This window comes from Bacillus rossius, chromosome 1, assembly GCF_032445375.1.
Source record: "Bacillus rossius redtenbacheri isolate Brsri chromosome 1, Brsri_v3, whole genome shotgun sequence".
In the NCBI taxonomy this organism is placed as follows: domain Eukaryota; kingdom Metazoa; phylum Arthropoda; class Insecta; order Phasmatodea; family Bacillidae; genus Bacillus; species Bacillus rossius.
The window spans coordinates 309,788,141-309,811,913 of NC_086330.1; the positions used below are offsets into that span (position 1 = coordinate 309,788,141).

At 41.1% G+C, this 23,773-nt stretch overlaps 1 protein-coding gene across 3 annotated transcripts in view; it reads right to left on the bottom strand.

The window, feature by feature from the left end:
• LOC134527895 (uncharacterized) overlaps positions 1-23,773 on the bottom strand; it is a 95,354-nt gene that overhangs the window by 29,414 nt on the left and 42,167 nt on the right. For 2 of the 3 annotated variants that reach the window (XM_063360901.1, XM_063360899.1), the window contains 4 exons: positions 23,223-23,347; positions 16,690-16,776; positions 7,899-8,040; positions 2,374-2,495 (listed from right to left, as the gene is read on the bottom strand). In XM_063360901.1, the coding sequence (XP_063216971.1) occupies positions 2,374-2,495; positions 7,899-8,040; positions 16,690-16,776; positions 23,223-23,279 (408 nt within the window). In that variant the 5' untranslated portion in view covers positions 23,280-23,347. The remainder of the gene's footprint in view (positions 1-2,373; positions 2,496-7,898; positions 8,041-16,689; positions 16,777-23,222; positions 23,348-23,773) is intronic. The other variant, XM_063360900.1, reaches the window with a different exon arrangement.

Here is a 23,773-nt window from a genome sequence, read left to right on the forward strand (position 1 = left end):
AAAGTCTTGTGATGATGAAACTGCTTAGGATAATCAAACCGAATGAGAGATGAGATGAAATTAAATTGAGGTGCATAAAAATTAGCACATAGGCCTAACCCTATTTTTCACAACAAAAAAAAAATTATGTGCAAAATTATTTTGTGCCAAACTCTGTTAAAAATAAGGAAGTTATGTTTAATTATCTTCCCACAGTAGAAATGATTGTACCATATTTACTCGCATATAGGTCGCCATCGCATATAGGTCGCACCCATAATTTGAGGTCTTTTATTTGGTTTTTAAGATTCCCTCCATATAGGTTGCACCAGTAATTTAATGACGCGAATGGCCGGCGCGCCGTGCACGAAAGAGTTAACGGGTACTGTAAAACTCCGCTACTACGAGAGCTGATAATGGCGTGATAAATTGTTGTAACAACAAGTACTCGTAATAACCGAATATAGAAAATTGAAGTCAAGTTAGTTTTTGGAGTAGATAATCACAGCGGCAGACCGACAGGATGCGCTCCCGCCCTTGCCGTCAGTGATGTTTATTTTGACAGCTCAAGCAATTTCTTTTCCACAACCCTTCACAGCGTAAAAAAAAAAGAAAAAACAATTATTAACGGCGAAGGACAGTCGTATAAGCCCATAAAAATATTTATTTTACCGAGAATGGACTATACAACCTGGCTTTTGCCGCACGCGGTGCGGGAGGGGAGGAAGATGCTGACAGTTTCTCACGCAGAAGGTTGAAATAAGGGAGGGAATGTGTTGAAATGTTAGTTGGAAAAGGGCGGGGGGGGGGGGGGGGGTGTTTTTAAATGGCTTGTGGCTCTTGAAGAATAAGCAGAAGATGGGAGAGGTAAGCGTCATGTCACGTATGACGACTGGCCGGACGAGTTTCTTACGCTTCGCAGAAGCTACCACAGTGGCTTTTCGTGCGGGCGGGTAAGATAACATGACAGCTGAGACGGCTTTTCTTGCGATAGTGGACGCGCCGAGCTCGTCCAGACACTGCCGCGTGGACAGTCTAGAGGGGTGGTATCTATTTTTATCCGTCTTTTGTATGCCTGCCTGCTTACAGTACAGCTCTCGCCAAGATAAACGTGAACACACAGCGCCTAACAAAGTGTAACAGACTTGTTTTCCAGCCGATTTTACTCAAATTTTCGACTTTCTCTGCACAAATTTTTCACGGTTTCTCAAAAAACTGTCGTATAAACGGAATGGACGCATCAGAGGGGGGTCGCATAGGCGGGATTCTACTGTATTGCAAAAAAAATTCCTCAAAAATTTTAAAAAATTTTTCTTCATATATAGGTCGCACTTCATTTTTTCCCCATCAAATCTGGTAAATTTGCTGTGACCTATATGCGAGTAAATACGGTATATCCCCAAATCAAGCAATTATTTCCACAAAAAAAAATACTTTTGAGCAGTGTTTTTAAAATATATTTTACTTACATTACTGGTAAATCGCCATTGACAGGGACATAACTTACCCTCATGATATAGCTTATCAAGTACTATTCAGAAACGAACCCCTTTCAGCCATACAAATAAAATCAAGTTATAATGGAAGTGGTAAAGTATGGTTTGCATTTGGCTAAGAAGCCTGGGCAACATGCACGAGTCTATGCAGCTCAACTTCAGCCGCAACAAACAGATACTAACTGAACCCCGTAAGAGACATAATAGCAATGGTTGCATTGTCATCTTTGAAAATTGCAGGCAGTGTACCCTCCCAATACCCTTTCCAATTCTTTCCAAATTTTTTTCCTCCTTCCACTAGCCCCGCAGATGGAAACCTAACATGGACAGGAAGTGTCCACAACATAAACGGGAGGGTCCTTTTTGCCACAGTTGCAACCCCCTTTTTTTAAGTCTTTTCACTTGGCAACAGGGATGATCATTTTATCCAGACATAGAACTTTAGAAAAAATAAAATACGCACTATTTATTTTTAAAACACAGTTTAAAAATTATACTACTATAATTTAGAATTCTCCCTTTCTAATGAACTGTTTTACAGTTCTTCATTGCTTTAATCAATCAACTAATCCTATGTGTATAGTATTTCAGGAAAGAGGCACAGACTATCCCTTCACTGGCCCTGAAGAGAAATGAAGCGCCAGAAGAGGTAGGCGTGTGGTCATGATTGCTGCTGCAAGTACCTAGTTGAAACTTTTTCACTGCTCTCATTTTTTCTGATGGAGACATCATTCTCTAGCAGTTTGTCCAAATTCGCAGTATACCGAACTGCGTTGTAGGTCTTTTACTACACTTTGAACAGAGAAAGTGTTATTCTTAAATATTTAATAACAAAACAAAAGTTTCTTGCAGCTATCTATAGTTATTGCAAGGAGGTATGTGAGTTGTAAGTACTCACCCCGTACAGCATTGCCCCAAGCCGAGACCCGATGTCCAGCACAGTCAAGTCCGAGAGTGGCGGCAACAAGGCTTGGAAGATGTACGCCAGTTTTTCTCTCGACACCGAATGAGACACATACTCTAATAAAAAAAAAAATTGTTTGTCTGTAAAGTCGGTTTACGGACGATAGTTTAACGTGACGTCATAACAAAACATTGATGAAATGATTGATCCAGAAGAAAAGGAAATATCATATTCGGGCTGAGACTGAGCCGTAATAGGTTTTTGCAACCAAACCATTTAGACATTAAAAATATTATATTCTTTGAGGAAGAATTTTTTTTTATTTTTTTATCTTTTGCATGATAAAATCTACCTCTGCATACTTTTATGAATAAAATTGAATCATTTTTATTGAATTATCACTATTTTGTATGGATACAAAGGAGTGAAATGAAATGTGCAATTGAATTAATAAATTTACTTTTATTTGCATTCATTAATTCAAATATATTTATTAATTTTGAAATGTTGCGTGCACCATATTTATTTTTACAAGAACAAAAAAAATTTCGCAGCTGCCGGGTTTCGAACCGACAACCTTTAGTTAGAAAGTTAGGTACGCTAACCATACGCCCACGAGGCCATACTAAGGTAATGTAGTTTCAAATGTCATATATATATATTTATAAAAACTTTGTTCACGGTAGGGGTATAATATTAACACAATTTTATAACAAATACGCATCCCAAATACACCAAACTTATTTATAATGTGTTACAATATTTTTTAAAACATTGTGCAAAAGATCCCGTGTGTAATTAGAATTATTATGTGTAACTGTAAAACACCATTGTTGGTTCAAAACGTATTTGAATTTTCAACATTACTTTTAAATAACCATACCGATTGTGCTGAAAATCGGTGGACGATCGTTAAATTACATAATATTAATAATTAAAACGACGAAAATATGATTGAAAAGTCAAATCGATGGTAGTTCCGATCGAGTGGAAGAGAGATGCCACGCATGCGTACAATGAGCAAACAGAACACATCCGTAGTGGGACATCCGTAGTGGGACACTTTTTCGTGCGTGCAGCCGGCGTTCATCGATTTATTAGACGTTGTCACGTCAAAAAAAAGCTACTTTCAACAAAGAAGAAATTAAGGAATGGAAACCAATAACACAATCAGGTCATCAAGCATCTAATACAGAAAAATATAATATATTAAAAATTGTCGAACAAATTTATTTTAGCTTAGTATTGTATAGAACTTATTAAAAATTGTGACATTTAACCAAAAATAAAAAAAAATTAGTACACAAGTTTTATAAAATAATGATTATAAAAAATTTATTTTATAAAGTTTTATATCCATTGTTGTTATTCAATTTCCCTTCACTCGCCCTGCCCACTACTGCCCGGTTCATCGGCACAGAACAAGCAACGTTCCTTTGGAGAACTGGATTTCCTTATATTGGCGATTTAGTTTTCATATACTAGACACTCTTTCACTATTCTTTCCTGATGGCTGCACTTCTAGCCATACCCTTTCACCTTACAAACCCAGTCCCCCCCAGTATCTACCGACGAGCGACTTGCCCTGTGGCCATTCAACACATGTTCTCCCACTCACGGCTGGCAACAGCCTAGTTGCTCGCTGACGTCACAGAACTTGTAGATTGCTGAGTTTACTCCAACACTTCCATGGAGTTACATTCTAATATGTAGACATTTCTTTTTACTTGAGTTCAGTCATTTTATTATTTTAACTAGATAATTTTAACACTCGCAAAATGTTTAACATTGGTGACGATAAACAGATTATATATATTATTTCCAATACACACTTAAAATATGGTTTACATGACTAAATACGTCATATACAGGAATGCCATAGTGATGAAATTGTTGCCAACCTTGGAAAGTTCACCAGAAAAAGTAACTAGCTCCAGTTAAAATTCCCCCATTGCTAAAAGGAATTAGTACCAATTCAAATGCCCTTATTTCTGAAGAAACTTGTATTAATTGAAGTTCCTCAAAAAAGGAACTTACAAATTCTACATATAAAAGTTCCATTTGCACTTCTGTAAAAAATTATTTTAAATAGTATTTGGTTCAATGCTTTTCCTTGTAAAGTATTCATTATTTCACTCAGACTGCATATGTTTTAACATTCTTTATATAAAAGCTTCAAAAATAATGATTGAAATAAAACAACTGAACTTAACAATTTTTTATGATATTGGTACACATACATCTAAAGATACGTATATAAGTTTACTGTTACTAACATATAACATTTCCACCTGCATTGAATACATTTGGTAGGCTAGGCATACTTAACACAAATTATTAAGTATCTCATTCATGATCTATTACAAACAACCAATGTGGAGAAGAAAAAGCATATAAATACAAATAATGGATGAAAAAAGAATGTAGTAATTGCATGTTTAGTTCAGAGTTTGTTTTATTATTGTTTGTAAATTACTAAAAGAAAGTCAAATTTTGATTGATTTAAATTGGTGCCAACAACAAACATTTTAACTTATTTAACTTTATTATGTACACTAAGACATTCCGGATACTATTTATAGTGATAAGCATACAGCTAAGGCTATATAATATTTAATAATAATTTATTTTATTCAAAAGACTAAAGTGTAAAAGGCCATTGATAAAGCCAAAAGCAAGAAATATGCAAAACATCAAAAACATATCATTGTTGCCAAAAGAGTAGTATTGAATGTCTCCCATGGTAGAGTCATAGTACTCCTGAGTTCAGATATGTTACATATGTAAAATAATATATAAAAAAATTCTTTTAAAAAAAATTGTACTGATTGAACTGATACAAAAGTACAGAAAATCATTCCAGTTCACTAAAGAAAAGAACGAAACTCTGAACTTAATTTTTCTGTTTAAAAGTTATTTCCGAGATGTGGACAGTAGTTACCTGACATTAGTGTGCATGAAGATATACCATGGTGACATTGTTACTGAGCTCCTGGAAGCGGTATGAGTTAGTTAAGCCAGAAGTTACCGGCATGAAGTTTGTAGCAGCATAGCACTGTAGCTCTTACCCTCCTGACTTAGAAAACATTTTTTAAAATATTTTTTATAATTTTGTAATGAATGGGAATACAGTTCCAGACAGGATACCCTAATTAATTGGAATTTATCAATATACAATAAAACGCCACAGGCCTTCTCGGAACTCACACAGTAGGCTGGCATACGTTGCTATTTTTGTCTCTGTCGCGCTTTGTTTCTAGTCGTATAGTTGAGCACTTTTATGTTTACATTACTGAAATGTATTGTATGTTAATTATTCAGTAAAATACTAAAATTTTAGCATGATTTAAAAATTTTTACTGTTAATGGTAACTTTTACTGTACATAAAGTTTTAGATTTTTAAGTTTTTTGTTTCCCATTTTCGGCTCTTTTGCAGATTATCCGCGATTTTCACCATCCGCGGTGACCCTGCCACTTAATTTCGCGGATAATCGGGAGCGTACTATATGTTATCTTTTCTGTTAAGTAACAATAGTCTGTTTGAAGAATTAATCATACTTTATTACATCACCTATTTACTCTCCCCACTGAAGCTCGGCTTGACAGTGGCTTGCTCTACTGTTCTCTACTCCTACCAAGCACCTCGGTCCCAACACACTTCCATACTTAACTCACTTATCCCCACCCTGCAGCACTGTCCTGGACCCTCCAATCTTCGCTTACAAAGTCCGTCACTTGTCACCTGATATCACTACCAAAGAGTGTCTCAAGGTGTTCCTCACTTGTATTGCTACCAAAAAAAACTCTTTCTTGCTTGCTTGGACACTCTCACTGGCACTCTCGTTGCCTTGGACTCAGCTTGCCCTGGACCTCGTGTGCCTCATGTGCACTCTCAACTCTTTTGGATGCCTCTTGTGCCTTGCGCACCTCATGAGCACACTTCTCTCTTGTATTACTCCAAGTATTCGCTGGTGTCGCCACCAACTTTTCTCTCAAGGCACATCAGTCCCACCTTCTATACCTGTCGGATCACCTATGGAAAGGTCTCATAGTCCTCCCAAGTGTCGTGTCATCAAAGTCCCCGACTTAACACTCAACGTACAATGGCATCCTAGTTATGCTACTTCAAGCAACAGTGTCCTGGTAACCCATAGAATCATCAACCTTGTAGAATCATCAGCCCCCCGAGCCCTGCAGGTAGGTGGGTGGCAAGGGGTATGGTCAACAGAAAGTGGCCTGCTAATGGAGGGTCAACTTAGTGGTAGGGGGAAGGGCAGGCATTACCTGTATTATGCCTGCTCCAGTTGGAGGTGGGGTTTCCCAGGGATATGCGTGGACAGCACGCAGCTTCAGACAACTCCGGCCCCCTCGTAACAATATTTATGATCAGGTTCAACACTTGGCTAGGTTTCTTAGTATAGAGATATTAGAGGTATTTGTGTGTTACCAAGGGTGTGTAATCCCTCCCTGTAGCAGGGTATCTACTTCCAAGAATCCATGAAAAGGAGTGTTTTCCCCATCTGTTTCCGTGAATTGTCACCTTCTGGCTTTTTTCCTCGCGGTGCTGGAACCAGCGGCTCCGTTTCCGCCCCCAGGAACACCTGGATCCCATCTCATGGTCGTCTGTGGGGGTTGACGTCACCGCACCTGCGTGGTGTTGACTTGCTTTATCTGTAAGTGTCGTGGGTTTGCTTCACGCCGAATTGGCATATTCCTCTCCATCCCCATGTGTGATTCTTAAGTCATCCCGGTGTTGCTTTGCAGCGCGACCACTCGGTAGTGTGACTATGACCGCTGAGGGTCCTGGTACACTCAATACTGATATAGGTCAAATTTATCTAGGTCTCGTACAGAACTTCTGATTTCTGGCTGAGAGTGGATTTAGGCACGCATAGACTATTACACACTTACCAGGTAGTGTCATGTTGTCACATGCGTCTGTTGCGCCAGATAGTCCGCTTGCCAGCGCCGGGCCTCGTTATGTGTCCTTGCGATGTTCCGCACGTTCTTCCGGGATTTTCTCCGTGTCATACGCATGTCCGTCTTGCACTGGTATTGGCCGGGTAAGGGGAGGTTATGCCCTTGTACAAGGGTAGCAGGAAATTCGCCGGTAGCTGCATTTCCGTAGCTGTGTAGGAAAAATGTTATTTTCAGAATGTGTGTGTCCCACTGGGTGTGGTCTTCTGCCAGTCTGAGCCTCAGCTGTGCCTTGACGACCTGGTTATGTCTCTCAGTGGGGTTGGTGAGAGAGTTAAACACCGATGTGGTGTGTGCCGTAATGCACCTAGTCTCGCCTAAGTCCATCCTGCACCGTCCCGGAAATTGTGACGTGTTATCTGTCAAAATGAATTGAAGGTAGCCCCACCATGGGAATGGTGCCTGTGCAAACCAGAACATCCAGATCTTTGTACAAGATTATTTACCTAGCTTCTGGTCACAGTCAAGGTAGTAATGGGGCAGTAGCACCCCAGCCTCACACATCTGTTAAATCAGGAGTTCAACACACGGGAATATATACCTAGCTCCTTAGTGCAGTGGGATCCACAGTCAAGGCAGTAATGGGCCGGCAGCACCCCAGACTCGCACATCTGCTGGACCTGGTCATCATCGTACAGGAATTCGTCTACCTGTACTGTGTGTTTCAGGTTGTACTCTGCATTCTGCAACACAGTACGATAAAAAGCTTATTTTTTTATACAGTTTTCTGAGTATGACAAATTCATAACTTCAATTCAGTATAATAGATTCAGTATAATAGATGTTTAAGTAACTGATTTTATGTTTTTTCAACTAATAATTTTTCTATTTTTGGTACTTTTTAATTATGTTTAAATATGATACTGTAGATTCCCGATAGCCCATCTGTTAGGAACTTTGCAGATGCAGAATTATCGAAAATTTTATATAATCAGGTTCTAATCTCTCGCGATCGCTATAACATGTAACAACCCAGATTACACCCTTCCACATGCAATCAAGTAATAATAATTTGTTATAAATTTTTGTCACATTTCAGGTTAGATTATCAAATGATGTAAAGTTTTTCCTTTTAGAAGTTATTGTGAACGTAATTCACCGGGTTTAATATTTTTATTTTTAAAATGCATAAGTTTATTTTTCAAGTATTTTTTTTTTTGCTGGCTTCTTTGTTTGGGAAGGCATGCTGACGTAATTCTCCTTCGTTATTTCCACGACTGAGGCTTTGTTTCACACGCTAGGTGTTTGAGTCACTGTCACGGGAGTGTGAGAGAGAGAGAGAGAGAGAGAGAAAATTTTTGCATCGTGGGAACAGAAGTAAGAATTTAGTGGAAGTTTCTGCTGCCATGTGCCGTGATTGGCTGAGAATTACGTCAGCAAGCCCAGGACACTGCCCGCACAAAGGGAAGGAAGGCTGTATGGTTAGTCATTGTTCGAGCACCGTGCCGAGCGGTCATTGTTCGAACACCGTGACAGCAGGCCGTGGTCGGGCGATTGCTCCGTGTTTTATCTTTTCTCGATGTACATTTAAATTCTTTTTTGTGTTCTGTTGTGCGGAAGATATTTTGATTTTAAGTAAATAAAAAACAAAAGATAATACATCAAACATTGTATATGAATTTCTTTGTGACCTGCTACCAACCTGTATGTTCACTCATCACCTAATTTTGAGCTAGCCGGAGGTGGTGAGTGGTAACAAACGCTAAGCTGTTGAGCAAATACATCTGTAAGATGATGTTTGAATTAAAATATTTTTAGCAGGAATATAATGAAATAACAGCCTAAAACTAAATTGGCTGTCAACGACTGCAGAGTGTTTTGAAGAATTTCCAAGCGATCCCAAACATACACAAACAGCTCCGACTAATCTCAGGCCGAGCAGAGCGCTTACATCTACTACTCATATGTACATCCTGAAAAAGTATTTTTGACCGTAGCTGAAAATTATTAAATTTGAGCTTAAGTTCACTTAGTTGGCTTAAGTACATTTATTTCTCACTGGTACTGGACCATCGGGCATTGGACTAGCGGAAATTTACTGAATGAAATTTTGTATAGTTTAAAAATGTATTTTGATTGTTTGTGTGTGTTTCTTCTTTTTTTTTTTAGTTATTTCATCTATTTGTCCAAGCTTGACTTGCAATATGGAAAACACTAACCCTCATATAGTAAGCTCATATGATTTGTGCTTCTAAGAGACCACTCTGCAAGCATAACCTGTATTTCTTTATTTTAGGTATCACTAAATGAACAGGAAACTTAGCGGAGTGTGGTGCCGAATGCCCTGATCCGCCATCTCGGATTGTGAAATCACGGACGCTCTGACATTCGAAACCAACTTAATATTAGCCAAAAATAACTCAAAATTTATTCAAAATTTTTCTAAATAATATAAAGTTTACATTTTTAAGAAAAATATTATCATTTTGAAGGAAAATATTATCATTTTGAAGGAAAAATTCCCACTAACAAATTTAAAAATTCTAAATTCTCATAAGCAGCATAAGTTTTCCTTAAAGCAGCTTAGTAGTTTTCCTTAAAGTGGCTTAATTTTCCTACTGCAAACCACTAACATTATCTTGATTGTCTTTTAGAATTAAAAAAATAATCAATATCATACAAATTATTGAAAAATAAAAAAAATTACTTTCCTTACAGATTTTGGGGTCTCCAGTTGGAAACCCGTGAAGTTCAATGTAATGAAATATTAATAACAAATAATAAATATAATTTATAAAAAATATGCTTACATCTTGGGCGTTGGAGTAATCTGTTTAAATCTCAGTGAATGTACTTGTAAAAATGTCAACACATTGTGACAAGTCCAAACATGCCCGGCTAAGATGACAACTGTTCCTTGCACATACTTAAACACTTGAAAAATATCCCATCAGCAGTTGCAGGTAGTGAGGTGTAAAGTTCTGTTTATTATTATTAACCTTTCAGAAAGTTGTTACTGATTGTGTTTAAATAAACGTGTTTGAAAAGAATTTTGGCTTTTATTCTTCTCATGATGAAATACTTACAATGTATGTCCGAAAGAAAACCCTCACTTCGCCTATCACTACTCACAGTCCTGTTCCTTAACAAAAGAAAGTCCCTTGCTATCTTGTCATCTAGGTACAAAGAAACAAAAAAACTACGTACCTGTCGACCAACGGACCATCCTGGCCTGCACCAAATATCTGGGGACTACAAATTCTAGTTAATAGTCCAAAAGAAAAAAAAACGAAGGTTACAATATCACATTATTGCTACATGGCCCCTACCCCAGATGTTAAAATGTCTACCTCTATTCACTCATTCTATAATTCAGTGAGCTGCTGTGTCCTTTCGATACAGTACTTGAACAAGAACTGACGAGACAAATCACTGTACTAAAAACACACAAAACAGTAAAAACTGGGGGCTTCCCTGGAAAAGTTGCCTTCCTGTTGCCTACAAGTTTGCAGTATACCGAGGTGTCGCACTAATGTGAGCTTGGCATCGTGTATGTCGACTGAAGTTGTATATATACACGATGCCAAGCTCACATTAGTGCGACACCTCGGTATACTGCAAACTGGATTATCACTTCACTACACAAAAATGTGTAAACAATACATCTCTAAACCCCAGACTAAGAATTAAATAAAATTTCATTTTATAAGCTGACTGCTTGACTATTTTAGCCTTTCGTTAGAAAGCTTCTGGACTCCACGTCAACATTATACTTGAGTGATGGGCGTTTTGTACTCTCGCAGTTGTGTTAGGTTGTATCTGCCTATGACTTGATTAGTCTTCAAATCCTTTAATGTGTAGCAATTCGAGTTCACGACTTCCGTGACGACATAGGGACCTGTGTAGAGTAGGAATAGCTTCTTAGTTACGAACTCCCAACTCTTGCTTATAGGTGCGGTTTTCCGCAATACTAGATCTCCAAGATCCGATGCTTGGATGCTGGTTTTTGCCGACGTCTGACTGCAGCCTCTGATACCAGCTTAGCATGTACTAGTTTACGAACTTCTTCTCCACTGGGTAGATTGTCTTCTGTTGGTGGTATGTCATATTTGGGTAAATATGCAGGGTTGATCGTCAAAGACCGATCTAGACAGAGGGTTTCGGTCAGGGACGGCTTAACCTCAACCCTTTTTAATTTAACTCGCTCTTCGTATTTTGTCGGCCCTGTCCTGTAGGCTCGACAGTGTTGGAATTAATCCAGACTCCTCCATTCGTGTATTTGGCTAGGGCCACCTGAAATGCCTCCGCCACAGGATTCAATGGCTCGTTGCGTGCGAAGTACCCTAACTGTTGCTTAGTTACTGGTGGTAAGAATGCTTTCTGAAAAGACGATGATGCTTGCTTACTGCCCTGAACGATGCTGCTGTTCCCTGAAACAGTGTTGACTATGAAGCAGTGCGGGCACTGCTTATCGTTCCTTCCCCTCCGTTCCCCTCCCCTCTCCTCCTTTCCCTTGCTCTCCAAATTCCCCTTCCTACCCCCCCTCTTCTTCCCTTCCCCGCCGCGCCACCAGCGCACTCTGCCGTGTATTGTTCCCGGCCTATATAATTTCGGCACCCGGGCTATTTGCCGCAGTCTTCCGGTCGTTTGACACGACTGTCACTTGGGGTTGGCGTCGCGTTGGTATGTACTCGGCTGTGAAACTTAACGTCTGTAATTGTCAGTACTTAGTATGATTTCTTGTTCTTGCTTGCGCGTCGTGGCCGCACTTTCACTTATTCTTTTTTGCCATGTTTAGTAATGTTTGTAATTTCTTTTGGACCCTTCAGGTCAGTGCTTAATTGGATTCTTTGCCTTAGTTTCTTTTGCTCACGCCGAGTACTACCGGTAGCTTATGTAACAGTGTTTTTCTGCGGCTGTATATGGGCATGCCATAATGGCTTTGGACATTTCTTGTCAAGCCGCGTCGTAACGGTAATCGTAATTGTATGTAATTTTAAACTCTTTCTTTCTTTCTTGTTGTTGCCTAGCGGCCCATATAATTGTGCTACGTTAAACGCGTCGTCAGTTAGCCCCATTCATCGCACCATTGTTTTAACCTGTATTCCCGCGGGAATCGAATTGTTATATGCATTGTATGCATTGTGATTAATAAATAGGACTGTTTGTTAATTGGTATATGGACTTTGCTTTTTTGTAGCACAGCGAATTTCTGCCGTTGGTCGTACTGGAACAACCTTTTGTTTGTGTTGATTTCCCGTTTCAGTTGTAGGTGCGAGTACAACTTCTGCGCTACTCTGCTTCGGCAGTGGTTTTGCTGTGTTTTTGCTTGTTTTCTTTCATGACCATGAGCGGCACGGGAGTCAGATGGATCTACCAGCTTCACCGCGACGAGCTGATACGGTATCTCGAGGAGAACCAGCTGCCTGCCTCAGCGAGCGACACCGTGGCTGACATGCGCGCCCGGCTCGTTCAATTCATACGCGAGGTCAGTGACGTCTCGTCTGGTGTTCCGACGGCACAGCCCACATTGGAAGTAAATCCGGCTCCCGATAATTCCTTTTCTCAAAAACTATTTTTCTCTGTTCTCAAATCCTTTCCTGTGTTGAGTGGTAGTGAGCCTAGGCCTACTCTAGATTGTTTTCTACAGGCTGAGCGCCTCACTAAATTGAATTTAGTGTCAGCTGGCGCCTTTATGAAAGCTCTGCTTAGTAAGTGTACTGGGGTTTATGTGTCTAGGGTAACAGAGGCTATCGTACAGAAGGTTGATTTTCATACTTTTAAGACGTCGGTACTTCGTGCTGTGTGTCCGCCGCGCGTCATGGACGCGCGTAAGCGCGATTTGATTTTCAGGTTTCAGCGTCCTAATGAGTCAGTGACTCATTACATTGATGAGGTTGTTTCCTATGCCGATATTTGGAAATTGACATCGCTGAGCCTGAGTTCGTACAGCTTATTTTAGGTAACTTTGCGCCACATGTGCTCACTCACTGTGGCATGTTAGCTCCCCCTACCACCTTCGATGCTTTGCGTGCCTGGGGTAGTGAGGTAGAGAGGCGTTTATTAGCGGTGTCTAAATATGAGGCTGAGTTCTCGCCTCCCGCTAGGTCTGCGTCCGTGTCACGTGTTCGTGACAAGGGATTTCACAGCCTACAGGTTACGTCAGATTTTCGTGGCAGTGACGCACACGATGCTGACACTCGTGTTTTACGCACGCATGAAAATAATAGTCATCAACATTCCTCCTTTGCGCCTCGCCTTCATGACAGTTCACGTGCGCTGCGCTCGTCTTCACGTAGATTTGACAGCGGGTCGCATGCTCGCTTCCCCGCTGGCGGCGCGGATTGTGTAATCCCTCCCCCTGGCCGACCGTCTGCCCCGCCTCTTGACAGTTCCCAGCCAGGCCGGCGTTTGACTGACGGCGGGGTTGTCACTTCTACGCAGCCAATACAGGGTGTTTCAACATTCAGTCGCGCTCGCTGCGCAAATTGCTGCGTGTTTGGACATGTAACTCAGGACTGTGATCAGGCACGCGTTGATGTTAACGCACGTAAATGTTTTTCCTGTAGGAAACTGGGTCATTACTGGAGTAATTGTCCGGGAAACGGTCATTGACATGACGGAAGAGAGGTCGTTTCTGTAGCTTCTATAGGAAAGCCTCTAGCTCTGTTTCTCTGAATTTCTTGCCCGTGTGTATTCACGAGCGTTTCTTTTCGGCTATCGTTGATACCGGTGCTACATGCTCGGCTATTAGTGAGACGTTTCTCCAGACCTTAATCAAAACATTTCCTTAATTTTCTTTTCGTGTATTTTCCGAAAACCAGATTAATATTTGCGTGGCGAATGGCGAGTGCCTTCGCACAAATACGTTCGTGATTATTCACTTTAAGATTAAACATTTTTCCTGGAATTGGAAGTTTCTTGTTGTTCCTGGTCTTTCACCTAATTTTATTTTGGGCTTAGATTTTTTGAGCAAGACTCGCAGTGTTCTGGATGTGGGCCAGCGTGAGTTCCGTTTTGATTTCGCCCCTTCAGTGAAAGTTCCCTTACGTTCGCAGCCTAGTAAGTCTGTTATCTTTGAGTGCCGCGATGCTATCAGCATCGCGGAAGGGCAGGCTATTGCTGACCTAGTTCACGCCTTTTCCGATGTTATCACCTCTAAATTAGGACATTGTGACATTTTGCCCTATAAATTCTATTTAAAGGATGAAGTTCCTGTTCACGCTCAATATCTTAAAGTTTCTCCCCTTAAACTTCAGGCCATGCGCAACATCGTGGATAAGCTCTTGGCCGCTGGTGTAATTTCACCTTCTACATCTGATTTTTGCACTCCTACTTTTTTAGTGCGTAAAAAAGACGGCACGAACTGGCGCATGGTGCACAATGACATTACCTCTGAACCATAAAATTGCTAACGACGATGTTTATCCACTTCCTACTGTTGAGTCTGCCCTTCAGCATTTAGGTAAGGCTAGATATTTTTCGGTTATTGATTTGAATCAAAGTTTTCACCAGTGCCTGCTAGATCCTAGTTGCCGCAAGTATACAGCATTTTCAACTCCTTTTGGCCATTTTGAATTTAATTGTGTGCCTATGGGTGTTAGTTTTGGCAGTCAGGCTATGAGCCGGATCCTTGATCATGTTCTATCTGATCTTAAGTATGATTATGTGTTTAATTATGTCTATGACATCATTGTTTACAGTAACACCTTTGAGGATCACATTACTCACCTGACTGAAGTCCTTTCTCGTTTACTAGGGGCCAATCTCACTGTTAACCCGAAGAAGGTTATATTAGGAAAAATATCTATTAAATTTTTAGGTTATGTTATTTCACAAGGTACCCTCCTGATGGATCCTGACAAGATCGCCCCTATCGTCCAGTTTCCTAGGCCTGTCAAATTAAAGGGAGTTCAGCGTTTCTTAGGTATGTTAGGTTATTTTTCCAGATTTATTTATAATTTTGCTTCTTTATCTGCTCCTTTAAATATTTTGCGTAAGAAGGATACAGTTTTTGAGTGGGGCCCTGAACAAGAGAAATCTTTTCAGGCGCTTAAGTCTTGTATGGCTTCACCCCCAGTGTTCATTCTACCCGATTTTAGTAAGCGGTTTGCCGTTCAGGTTGATGCTTCGCAAAATGTGCTTGGAGCCGTCCTAGGACACCTTGAGGAAGGCCAGATTAGGCCCATTGCCTATGCTAGTCGCTCACTATCAGAGTCTGAGCAGCGATTAGGTGTCTATGAGAAGGAGGCCTTGGCTTGCCTGTTCGGCCTAGAAAAATTTGAAAGTTATCTGGATGCCCGGGAGTTTGATTTATATACAGACAACCGAGCCCTTAGTTGGCTGTTTAATCATCCTCATCAGCTGAGTCGCTGGATTTTGAGGTTATCACAGTTTCAGTTTGTCATCCATCACATTCCAGGTAAAGATAATTTTATAGCAGACTCTCTCTCTCTCTCGCATGTTTTGCACCGATGAATTCGAGCCCTTGGAACCCCGCTCTTCTGACGTTACTAAATTTATTACTGCCTTTAAATTTTTTCCTGAATCCTATTTTAATATTAAGGAATGTCAGACTCAGGACCCCCTCTGCCAGCAGGTACTTAGAGATCTTCATGATAAGAAGGCTGTTCCCTATGTTGAGGAGAGTGGCATGTTGTATTTTACAGGAAATTCTGGCAGAGCCCGAAAGGCTGTTGTTCCAGCTGTCTTGAAGCCTATGGTGTTAAACTATTTTCATGCATCTCTCTTAGGTGGTTATCTAGGAATAGATAAAACTTTTCGCAGAATTTCAGCGCACCTGTTTTGGCCCGAGCTTCATGCTGATGTTCGGAGCTTTGTTCGATCCTGTCTCGACTGCCAGATTTCTAAGCCGCCGCATAATTCTAAGGTGGGTTTGTATGCTGCTGATCCTCCTGTTTCGCCCTGGCATGTCTTACATATAGATATTTTTGGTCCTCTGACACGTTCTAAGAAGGGTAATGTATGTTTGCTCGTTGTTCTGGATATTTTCACAAAATTTGTTATTTTATTACCTCTTCGAAACATGAAAGCTGCTACTATTGTTAAGGTACTTAAGGAACAGGTCTTCAAGTTGTTTGGTCCTCCATGTATGGTTGTTTCTGACAATGCCCCGTATTTTCAGTCTACTATCTATAAGAATTTTCTTTTTGAATGGGCTGTTAAACCTATTTATAGTTCAGCTTATTTTCCGCAGGGCAACATGGTAGAACGACAAAATAAGGTTCTTAAAAGTGTCCTGATTTCCTTCTACTGGTATGATCAGACTCTTTGGGATTCAGATTTGGAGTACATTAATGTCGGACTTAATTCGGCTCTTCATTTGCTACTGGTTTTCCACCTTCAATTCCATTCCTAGGCCGTGAGCTTACCATCCCCTTACTGAACCAGTGGGGCTTGCCGTCCCTGGACACCAGCCTGGACGCCCAGGCATTGGAACGTGTACTCGACACGGTTTCCTGTAACATTCATAAGGCCGTTTCTGACAAGTAAAACAAGGCTAGAGCTCCTCATGGTTATAAGATTGGGGATTTAGTTCTTTGTAGAGCATTTAAATTGCCTAAGTTGGCTGATCAATTGAATGTAAAGTTACTTCCCCCTTATGAGGGACCTTATTGTATTGAAAAGTATTTGGGTGTCAATACCCTTTTGTTAAGGTGCTGGAAGCGCAAATTTAAATTTCAAAAGGCTCACGTAACCCAGGTGAAACCTTTCGTTAAATAATTTTTTTTATGGGTTTGTTGTAAGTTGTTGGCAGTATTATATCCAGTTACAGTATTATATATATATATATATATATATATATATATATATATATATATATATATATATATATATATATATATTCTTGTTGTTGTACCAAATATTTATTATTGTTATGATAGTTAATTATTATTATGAGATTAGCCTATTGGCCTGTTACGTGTTCGTGTTCCTAGGAACCTCTGTTTGAAACTTGAAATTTGTATCTGCATTTGTTTTGTATTTATTGGATTTGTGCGTGGTGTTGCGGCTCCCTTTCTTCTTTTTTTTAGTTTGGCGCGCCATCCTTTTTCCCTGTTACCCTTGCTTGCGATCTTCAGCTTCACCTCACCGAGAGATGTCTCCGTGGGATCTTCCGTTCGTCGCCTCCTCCCTACTGGTGGTACCTGCCTGTGAGAGCCCATCGTGCTTCTGCCCATCGTCCTACTATGAACTTGCCTGGCGGCTTCCTCGTCGTGTGGGGGCTCGATGCTGTCTCGCCGCTTCTGGGTCTTGGAGAGCAACCGTGTTGATTCCGGCTGAGTGCTTCCCGCACCGCCGTGAGTCCATGGCTGCCCCTGGCCCTTGCTGGACGGGCTCTGGTTGTCGTAGCTGACCCCTTCGGCAGCCTGCTAAGGCACTGTGACCTGGTGTTGCCTGCTGGAGTCCCCTCCCATGCCTGGGTGGTTGCGACTCGCAGGACCGCCCTGCTCCGAGCCCTTGTTCTGGGATGAACATCAATTTTATATCTGAACTTCTTACTCCATACTCCGTATCAGCCGCTGGCTGCTGTCTACCGCTGTTCCGAAGACCTGCGTAGCGTGTGCCTACGTCCGAAGCCATCTCGTTGATCGCCGCGGCGATCCTGAAGTTTGCCGTTTAATGCTGTCTCCAGTCTCCAGTCTCCGATGTCAACGTCATGAACTTTCTTCATCGTGTGGATCCGCATGCTCTCCGGGCAGAGACACTTTTTTAGGGAGGGGAGTTGAAGCAGTGCGGGCACTGCTTAGCGTTTCTTCCCCTCCGTTCCCCTCCCCTCTCCTCCTTTCCCTTGCTCTCCAAATTCCCCTTCCTACCCCCCCTCTTCTTCCCTTCCCTCTGCGCCACCAGCGCACTCTGCCGTGTATTGTTCCCGGCCTATATAATTTCGGCACCCGGGCTATTTGCCGCAGTCTTCCGGTCGTTTGACACGAAGACTGTCACTTGGGGTTGGCGTCGCGTTGGTATGTACTCGGCTGTGAAACTTAACGTCTGTAACTGTCAGTACTTAGTATGATTTCTTGTTCTTGCTTGCGCGTCGTGGCCGCACTTTCACTTATTCTTTTTTGCCATGTTTAGTAATGTTTGTAATTTCTCTTGGACCCTTCAGGTCAGTGCTTAATTGGATTCTTTGCCTTAGTTTCTTTTGCTCACGCCGAGTACTACCGGTAGCTTATGTAGCAGTGTTTTTCTGCGGCTGTATATGGGCATGCCATGATGGCTTTGGAAACTTCTTGTCAAGCCGCGTCGTAACGGTAATCGTAATTGTATGTAATTTTAAACTCTTTCTTTCTTTCTTTCTTGTTGTTGCCTAGCGGCCCATATAATTGTGCTACGTTAAATGCGTCGTCAGTTTGCCCCATTTATCGCACCATTGTTTTAACCTGTATTCCCGCGGGAATCGAATTGTTATATGCATTGTATGCATTATGATTAATAAATTGGACTGTTTGTTAATTGGTACATATATGGACTTTGCTTTTTTGTAGCACAGCGAATTTCTGCCGTCGGTCGTACTGGAACGACCTTTTGTTTGTGTTGATTTCCCGTTTCAGTGGTAGGTGCGAGTACAACTTGGTGTGATGACAGTCGGTTCTCTTCGGTCTTGTCGGTGTATCGACTGTCGTAAGACTTGCAATATCTCTTCGCATCCTTGTACTCTTCGTCCGAATGTGACTTGCGTCGTCCTGACGTAGATTTCTAGGGTGGCCGCTCCTCCGGTGATAGGGAACGCCGACTTCTGTTACCTCGTCGAGGTTCATCTCGGTACATTTGACTGTCTTCATTGTCACTGTGGTACTTTTGGTTACTTGACCACCAGGTCTTGCTCCTGTATGGACTTGAATGTCTGGGTGGACAACTGGAACGTTGGCTGTGGTAGCCACCTTGCCTTCTGTGGCCTTGCTGATTGCGACATGGATTCTCTTCACTCTCCCATCCTAGCAGGTTGACGACCGCTTGTCTGTCTTCTCGCTGCTTACTCTCACGCGACTGCCAATAGTTGTGTACCGGCTGATGCTTTGGGTATGTCACTTTCGTTTCAGACTCTTCTTTGTTGAATTGTGACTTGTGGAGCCTTTCCAACTTGTCCAGTAACAACAGCTGTTCCCAGAAGTCGGTAACATCTTTATAGCTTCTGCCACTCAGTTGCATTTGGTACTTTAAAGGAAGCTGTGTTCACACAGTAGCAATGAACTCTTCATCTGTCATAGCCAGGTCCAGGTATCTAGTTCTTTCATACATACTGGAAATATGTGCTTCCAGCGATGCTCCGCGCTTCCGATCTTACCGTTCAGTGTGAAGTTGTGCGCGTAAGTTCCCTTGGATCCTGAGATTCCAATACTGTTGTCGAAACTTCTCCTTGAAATGTTCATACGAGTGGGTGGTGTTGAGCTGTATTTCCCACCAGTAAAATGCATGACTCTTTAGAGCCGTGCTCAAACATCTCAGTTTTTCTGAATCGGATAAGCCAAAGGTTTTTACATACTCTTCAAATTTGTTTAAGAATCTTACAGGATTCTCGGATGTCTTGCCATAAAACGTTGGCATAGACTCCGACCATTGGCGAGCAGGGTGATGAATAAGTGCAGCCGGGTCTAGGCTGGTCAGGTTGGCAGGTGTGTTCAGGAACTGTCTGTCAACTACTGGCATGTCTGGCGCAGTATCTGACTCCTACTCTCCTTTAATGGACTGCTATTTTCAATTTCTGTTCTGGGAATATGGTTGGTAATAAGCGCTGATCCCAGTTCATGTAATCGTCGCTCCAATGATTGTACATGGGCTTCTACTTGGTGGTGGTGTTGTTCAACACGCTGACTCAGGGAGAATGTTTTAGCCTCAACAGCCTTCTCCGCAACTTGCACAACATCGCCGCCGATCGCATCGACTCGATTGCTTAATATGGATGTTGCCTCTTCAATGTGATCTAATCTTTCGGATAGGTGTAAGGTCTCTTCCCTTATGGCAGAGTGGTTGCTAGAACACTTCCTCTGAAGCTCTTGGCGTTCTTGTGTCGCAGTGACGAGAAGCCCCTTCGTGCGTGACTCCAGCTGTTCGACCTGGGACTGTCCTTGTGAAACTCGATCAGACAGCTGTTTCAAGGTCTTGTGTTGCTCCCTGAACTTTGACTCCAATCGGCCCTCTAATATATTGAGATCGGTTCTTAGACAGGTCTCTATGTTAAACAGTCCCGACTGTAATTCTGTACAAACGCTGCTAATGTCTGACTGTAGGTCTGTACGCACGCTGCTAATGCCCGACTGTAGGTCTGTACGCACGCTGCTAATGTCCGACTGTAGGTCTGTACGCACGCTGCTAATGTCCGACTGTAGGTCTGTACGCACGCTGCTAATGTCCGACTGTAGGTCTGTACGCACGCTGCTAATGTCCGACTGTAGGTCTGTACGCACGCTGCTAATGTCCGACTGTAGGTCTGTACGCACGCTGCTAATGTCCGACTGTAGGTCTGTACGCACGCTGCTAATGTCCGACTGTAGGTCTGTACGCACGCTGCTAATGTCCGACTGTAGGTCTGTACGCACGCTGCTAATGTCCGACTGTAGGTCTGTACGCAAGCTGCTAATGTCCGACTGTAGGTCTGTACGCATGCTGCTAATGTCCGACTGTAGGTCTGTACGCACGCTGCTAATGTCCGACTGTAGGTCTGTACGCACGCTGCTAATGTTCGACTGTATACTACTTATTATGACCTGCAAATTGAGTAACATCTGGCATAAACGATCCAGATCAAAGACTTCTGGTGATGGAATAGACACACGGCCAAAGCCAGCTGTTTGTATCGGTGCTGTTGCTACTGCATCCGCTGATATCCTATCCAAAGCTACATTAAAAGGTTCCTGAATATGTTCAATTACAGCAGCTGCAGCTGGTAACACTGAGGTTCTGGAGGTGTCACACCTTGTAGGCATCTGAGCGGAGACCAACGGCCGCTCCAGACATTCACATTCTCTGGTAAGCGATGTAACCGAACTGTCCACTTTAACTACCCTTTCCGGTGAACCCATGTCCTCGGACGAAGCTGTTAGCGTGTCACTACCTGAGATAATAAGCTCAACTTCGTTTGACTCATTGTAGGTAGCCTCAGTTCTATTACGAAGACTGTAAACTGACGCACTACCTCTAGACATGGTGTATGGAGTAGGTAATAAGATGCCCAATATTTTCAATAACAAACTAAATAATTACTAAATAACTAAACAAAGCACTCGTCGTACATTCGGGCCCCACGTACTGGGCTCCATTTTCTCTATACTAACATTGGGATATTCATTGTGGATAAAAATTTTCTCTGTGTGTGGGTGTGCATAATATAATAGTCTGTGTTATAATAACAAAATAAAAAAAATTACTTATAGGCTAATCTTCAATACTGGAATACAGATTATACACAATAAAGCTCGAACAATATGGCTAGCTTGAATACTTGATGGTATATGAAAAATTATAATTAAGAATGTAAAATTATGAACAAATAAACCATTTGTGGCAGCTCAAATGTTGTTAAACGACTGGAAGATAGGTTGGGCACATCATTTAAAAAAAAACAAAAGTTATTGTCAATGTTATAATTGGGTTCCAACATTAGTGCACACCACAATATAGTTTAAATTATAATGTTTTAATTATAAATCCCAGCCAACTGTTGTCAATGGTAGAGAACAAAATTCAAACCTTAGGACTTCTGAAATTCCGACGAGTACTCGGTATTAGTCAACAGACTCGATTGTATTTAATTATTTTTCTTCACTCATAAAATATAACCTCATACGATTATCACTTCAAAAAGATAAACACTGCCTTCGTATTTCTTTTTAATTATTTCCTTATCGGGATCCCAATTCTTCCATTCATTTTTAAACTCCTCGGGAAGCATAGAGTTACTTACACACAATATGACCATTCCAATACCATAGCACAGACTTCAATATAGCAAACAAAACATGGCACTGAAAACTAAATATATATCCGATTCACAAAACCAATGCAAAAAGTTCATCTGTAACAATGTTTCATTACAGTCTGCTAATTATATTTTTAATGGCTTTCACTTCGTTGGCTGGGTTTTTCTTTATGTAAGTGTGAATTTTAATATTTTATTTTCTTTAAATAGACTTTTCTAAAATATAAATTTGATTATTATGTGGTTCATGGTGTGGTAGTGATATGTCTAAAACTTAAGACAGTGCTGTGGGTAGAAAGAAAGACATGCGGCGACACAGTGGCCCCGAAATGATAGATGATAATTTATCGCATTCTGTGTAAGAGAGAGACAGATGTTATCCAGGACTGGGGAATCCCTGAATTTTGTAAGCCCTATTAGATTAGAAATAGACGAAGTTTGAGTAAGAAACAGGCATCATCTTAGCCAGGCATGATTCTGACTTGTTAAACACTCCATTCGTGATATACATAGCAAAATCTTAGTGCCACTAACATCAAAGTATTAAGATAACAAAAATAACTTGCCCATAGTACCAATTTGCTTTACTTGTATTATGGCATTAACTTACAACTTGTGTAATAAAAAACTGAACTGCAAGACCTTTATGCACTATGCAACTTTATTAATCATTATGTTGATAAATTAAAATGAATTAGAAAAATGTGGGACTTCCTATTTTCTGCTTTTTCTATCATATCTTGTTTAAAATAAGCTAAATATGTGTGAGTTTCAGCAGTTGGTACTTATGTTTTATACATTCTTAAGTTAAGTAACTTTTTTTTCACATTGTTGTGGATAGAATGTGGAAATATGCTAACGTAATAAATAAATAAAAGTATTTGTCAGTGACAGTGCAAAAGATTGACCAATAATGGAGTTTACATCAGTAACAAACTGTAGTGTAAAGTATGATGGCAGCCATGCTCCAGGCAAGATACTAACCTCTACTGGCTGCAGGATGTTCTCAGAGGGCAGAACCCCCGCCAGCGCTAGGGGCATACGCTCCCGCAGATCCGCTGCTATCGCTTGCAGGGTATCATCTCCTGAATTGCTGATTGTCTCACATTCTGGCCATACGCAAGCAAACAAACACAACATACAAAAGTTTAAGAACAGACTTACTTCAGCAACTTCTAGTCAATCTAGCCTAATATTTGGCTTCACCCGCCATATAGAAATTTTCATTTTTAAATGATTGCATGTTTTATCAAGAATTTTTTTGTAAATGTTATAATAGAAGCCATTTTGCATGCCAATCCAGCTGTGGAAACCCAGAAAAAAAAAACTTCTAGAGTGAGACCACAATGCAGTAAGTTAGTAAAAAATTGAAACATGATTATTTGTTTGACCTTTTAGAAATAGTAAACAACAAATGGCATATATCTAGCTTCAAAATTAGAAGAATGCAAAATGTAACATTACACAGAGTAACACCTGAAGAGAGCATTAAAAAATTATGGAATGAAATCCAAAACCCAACAAGGCAGGTAAGC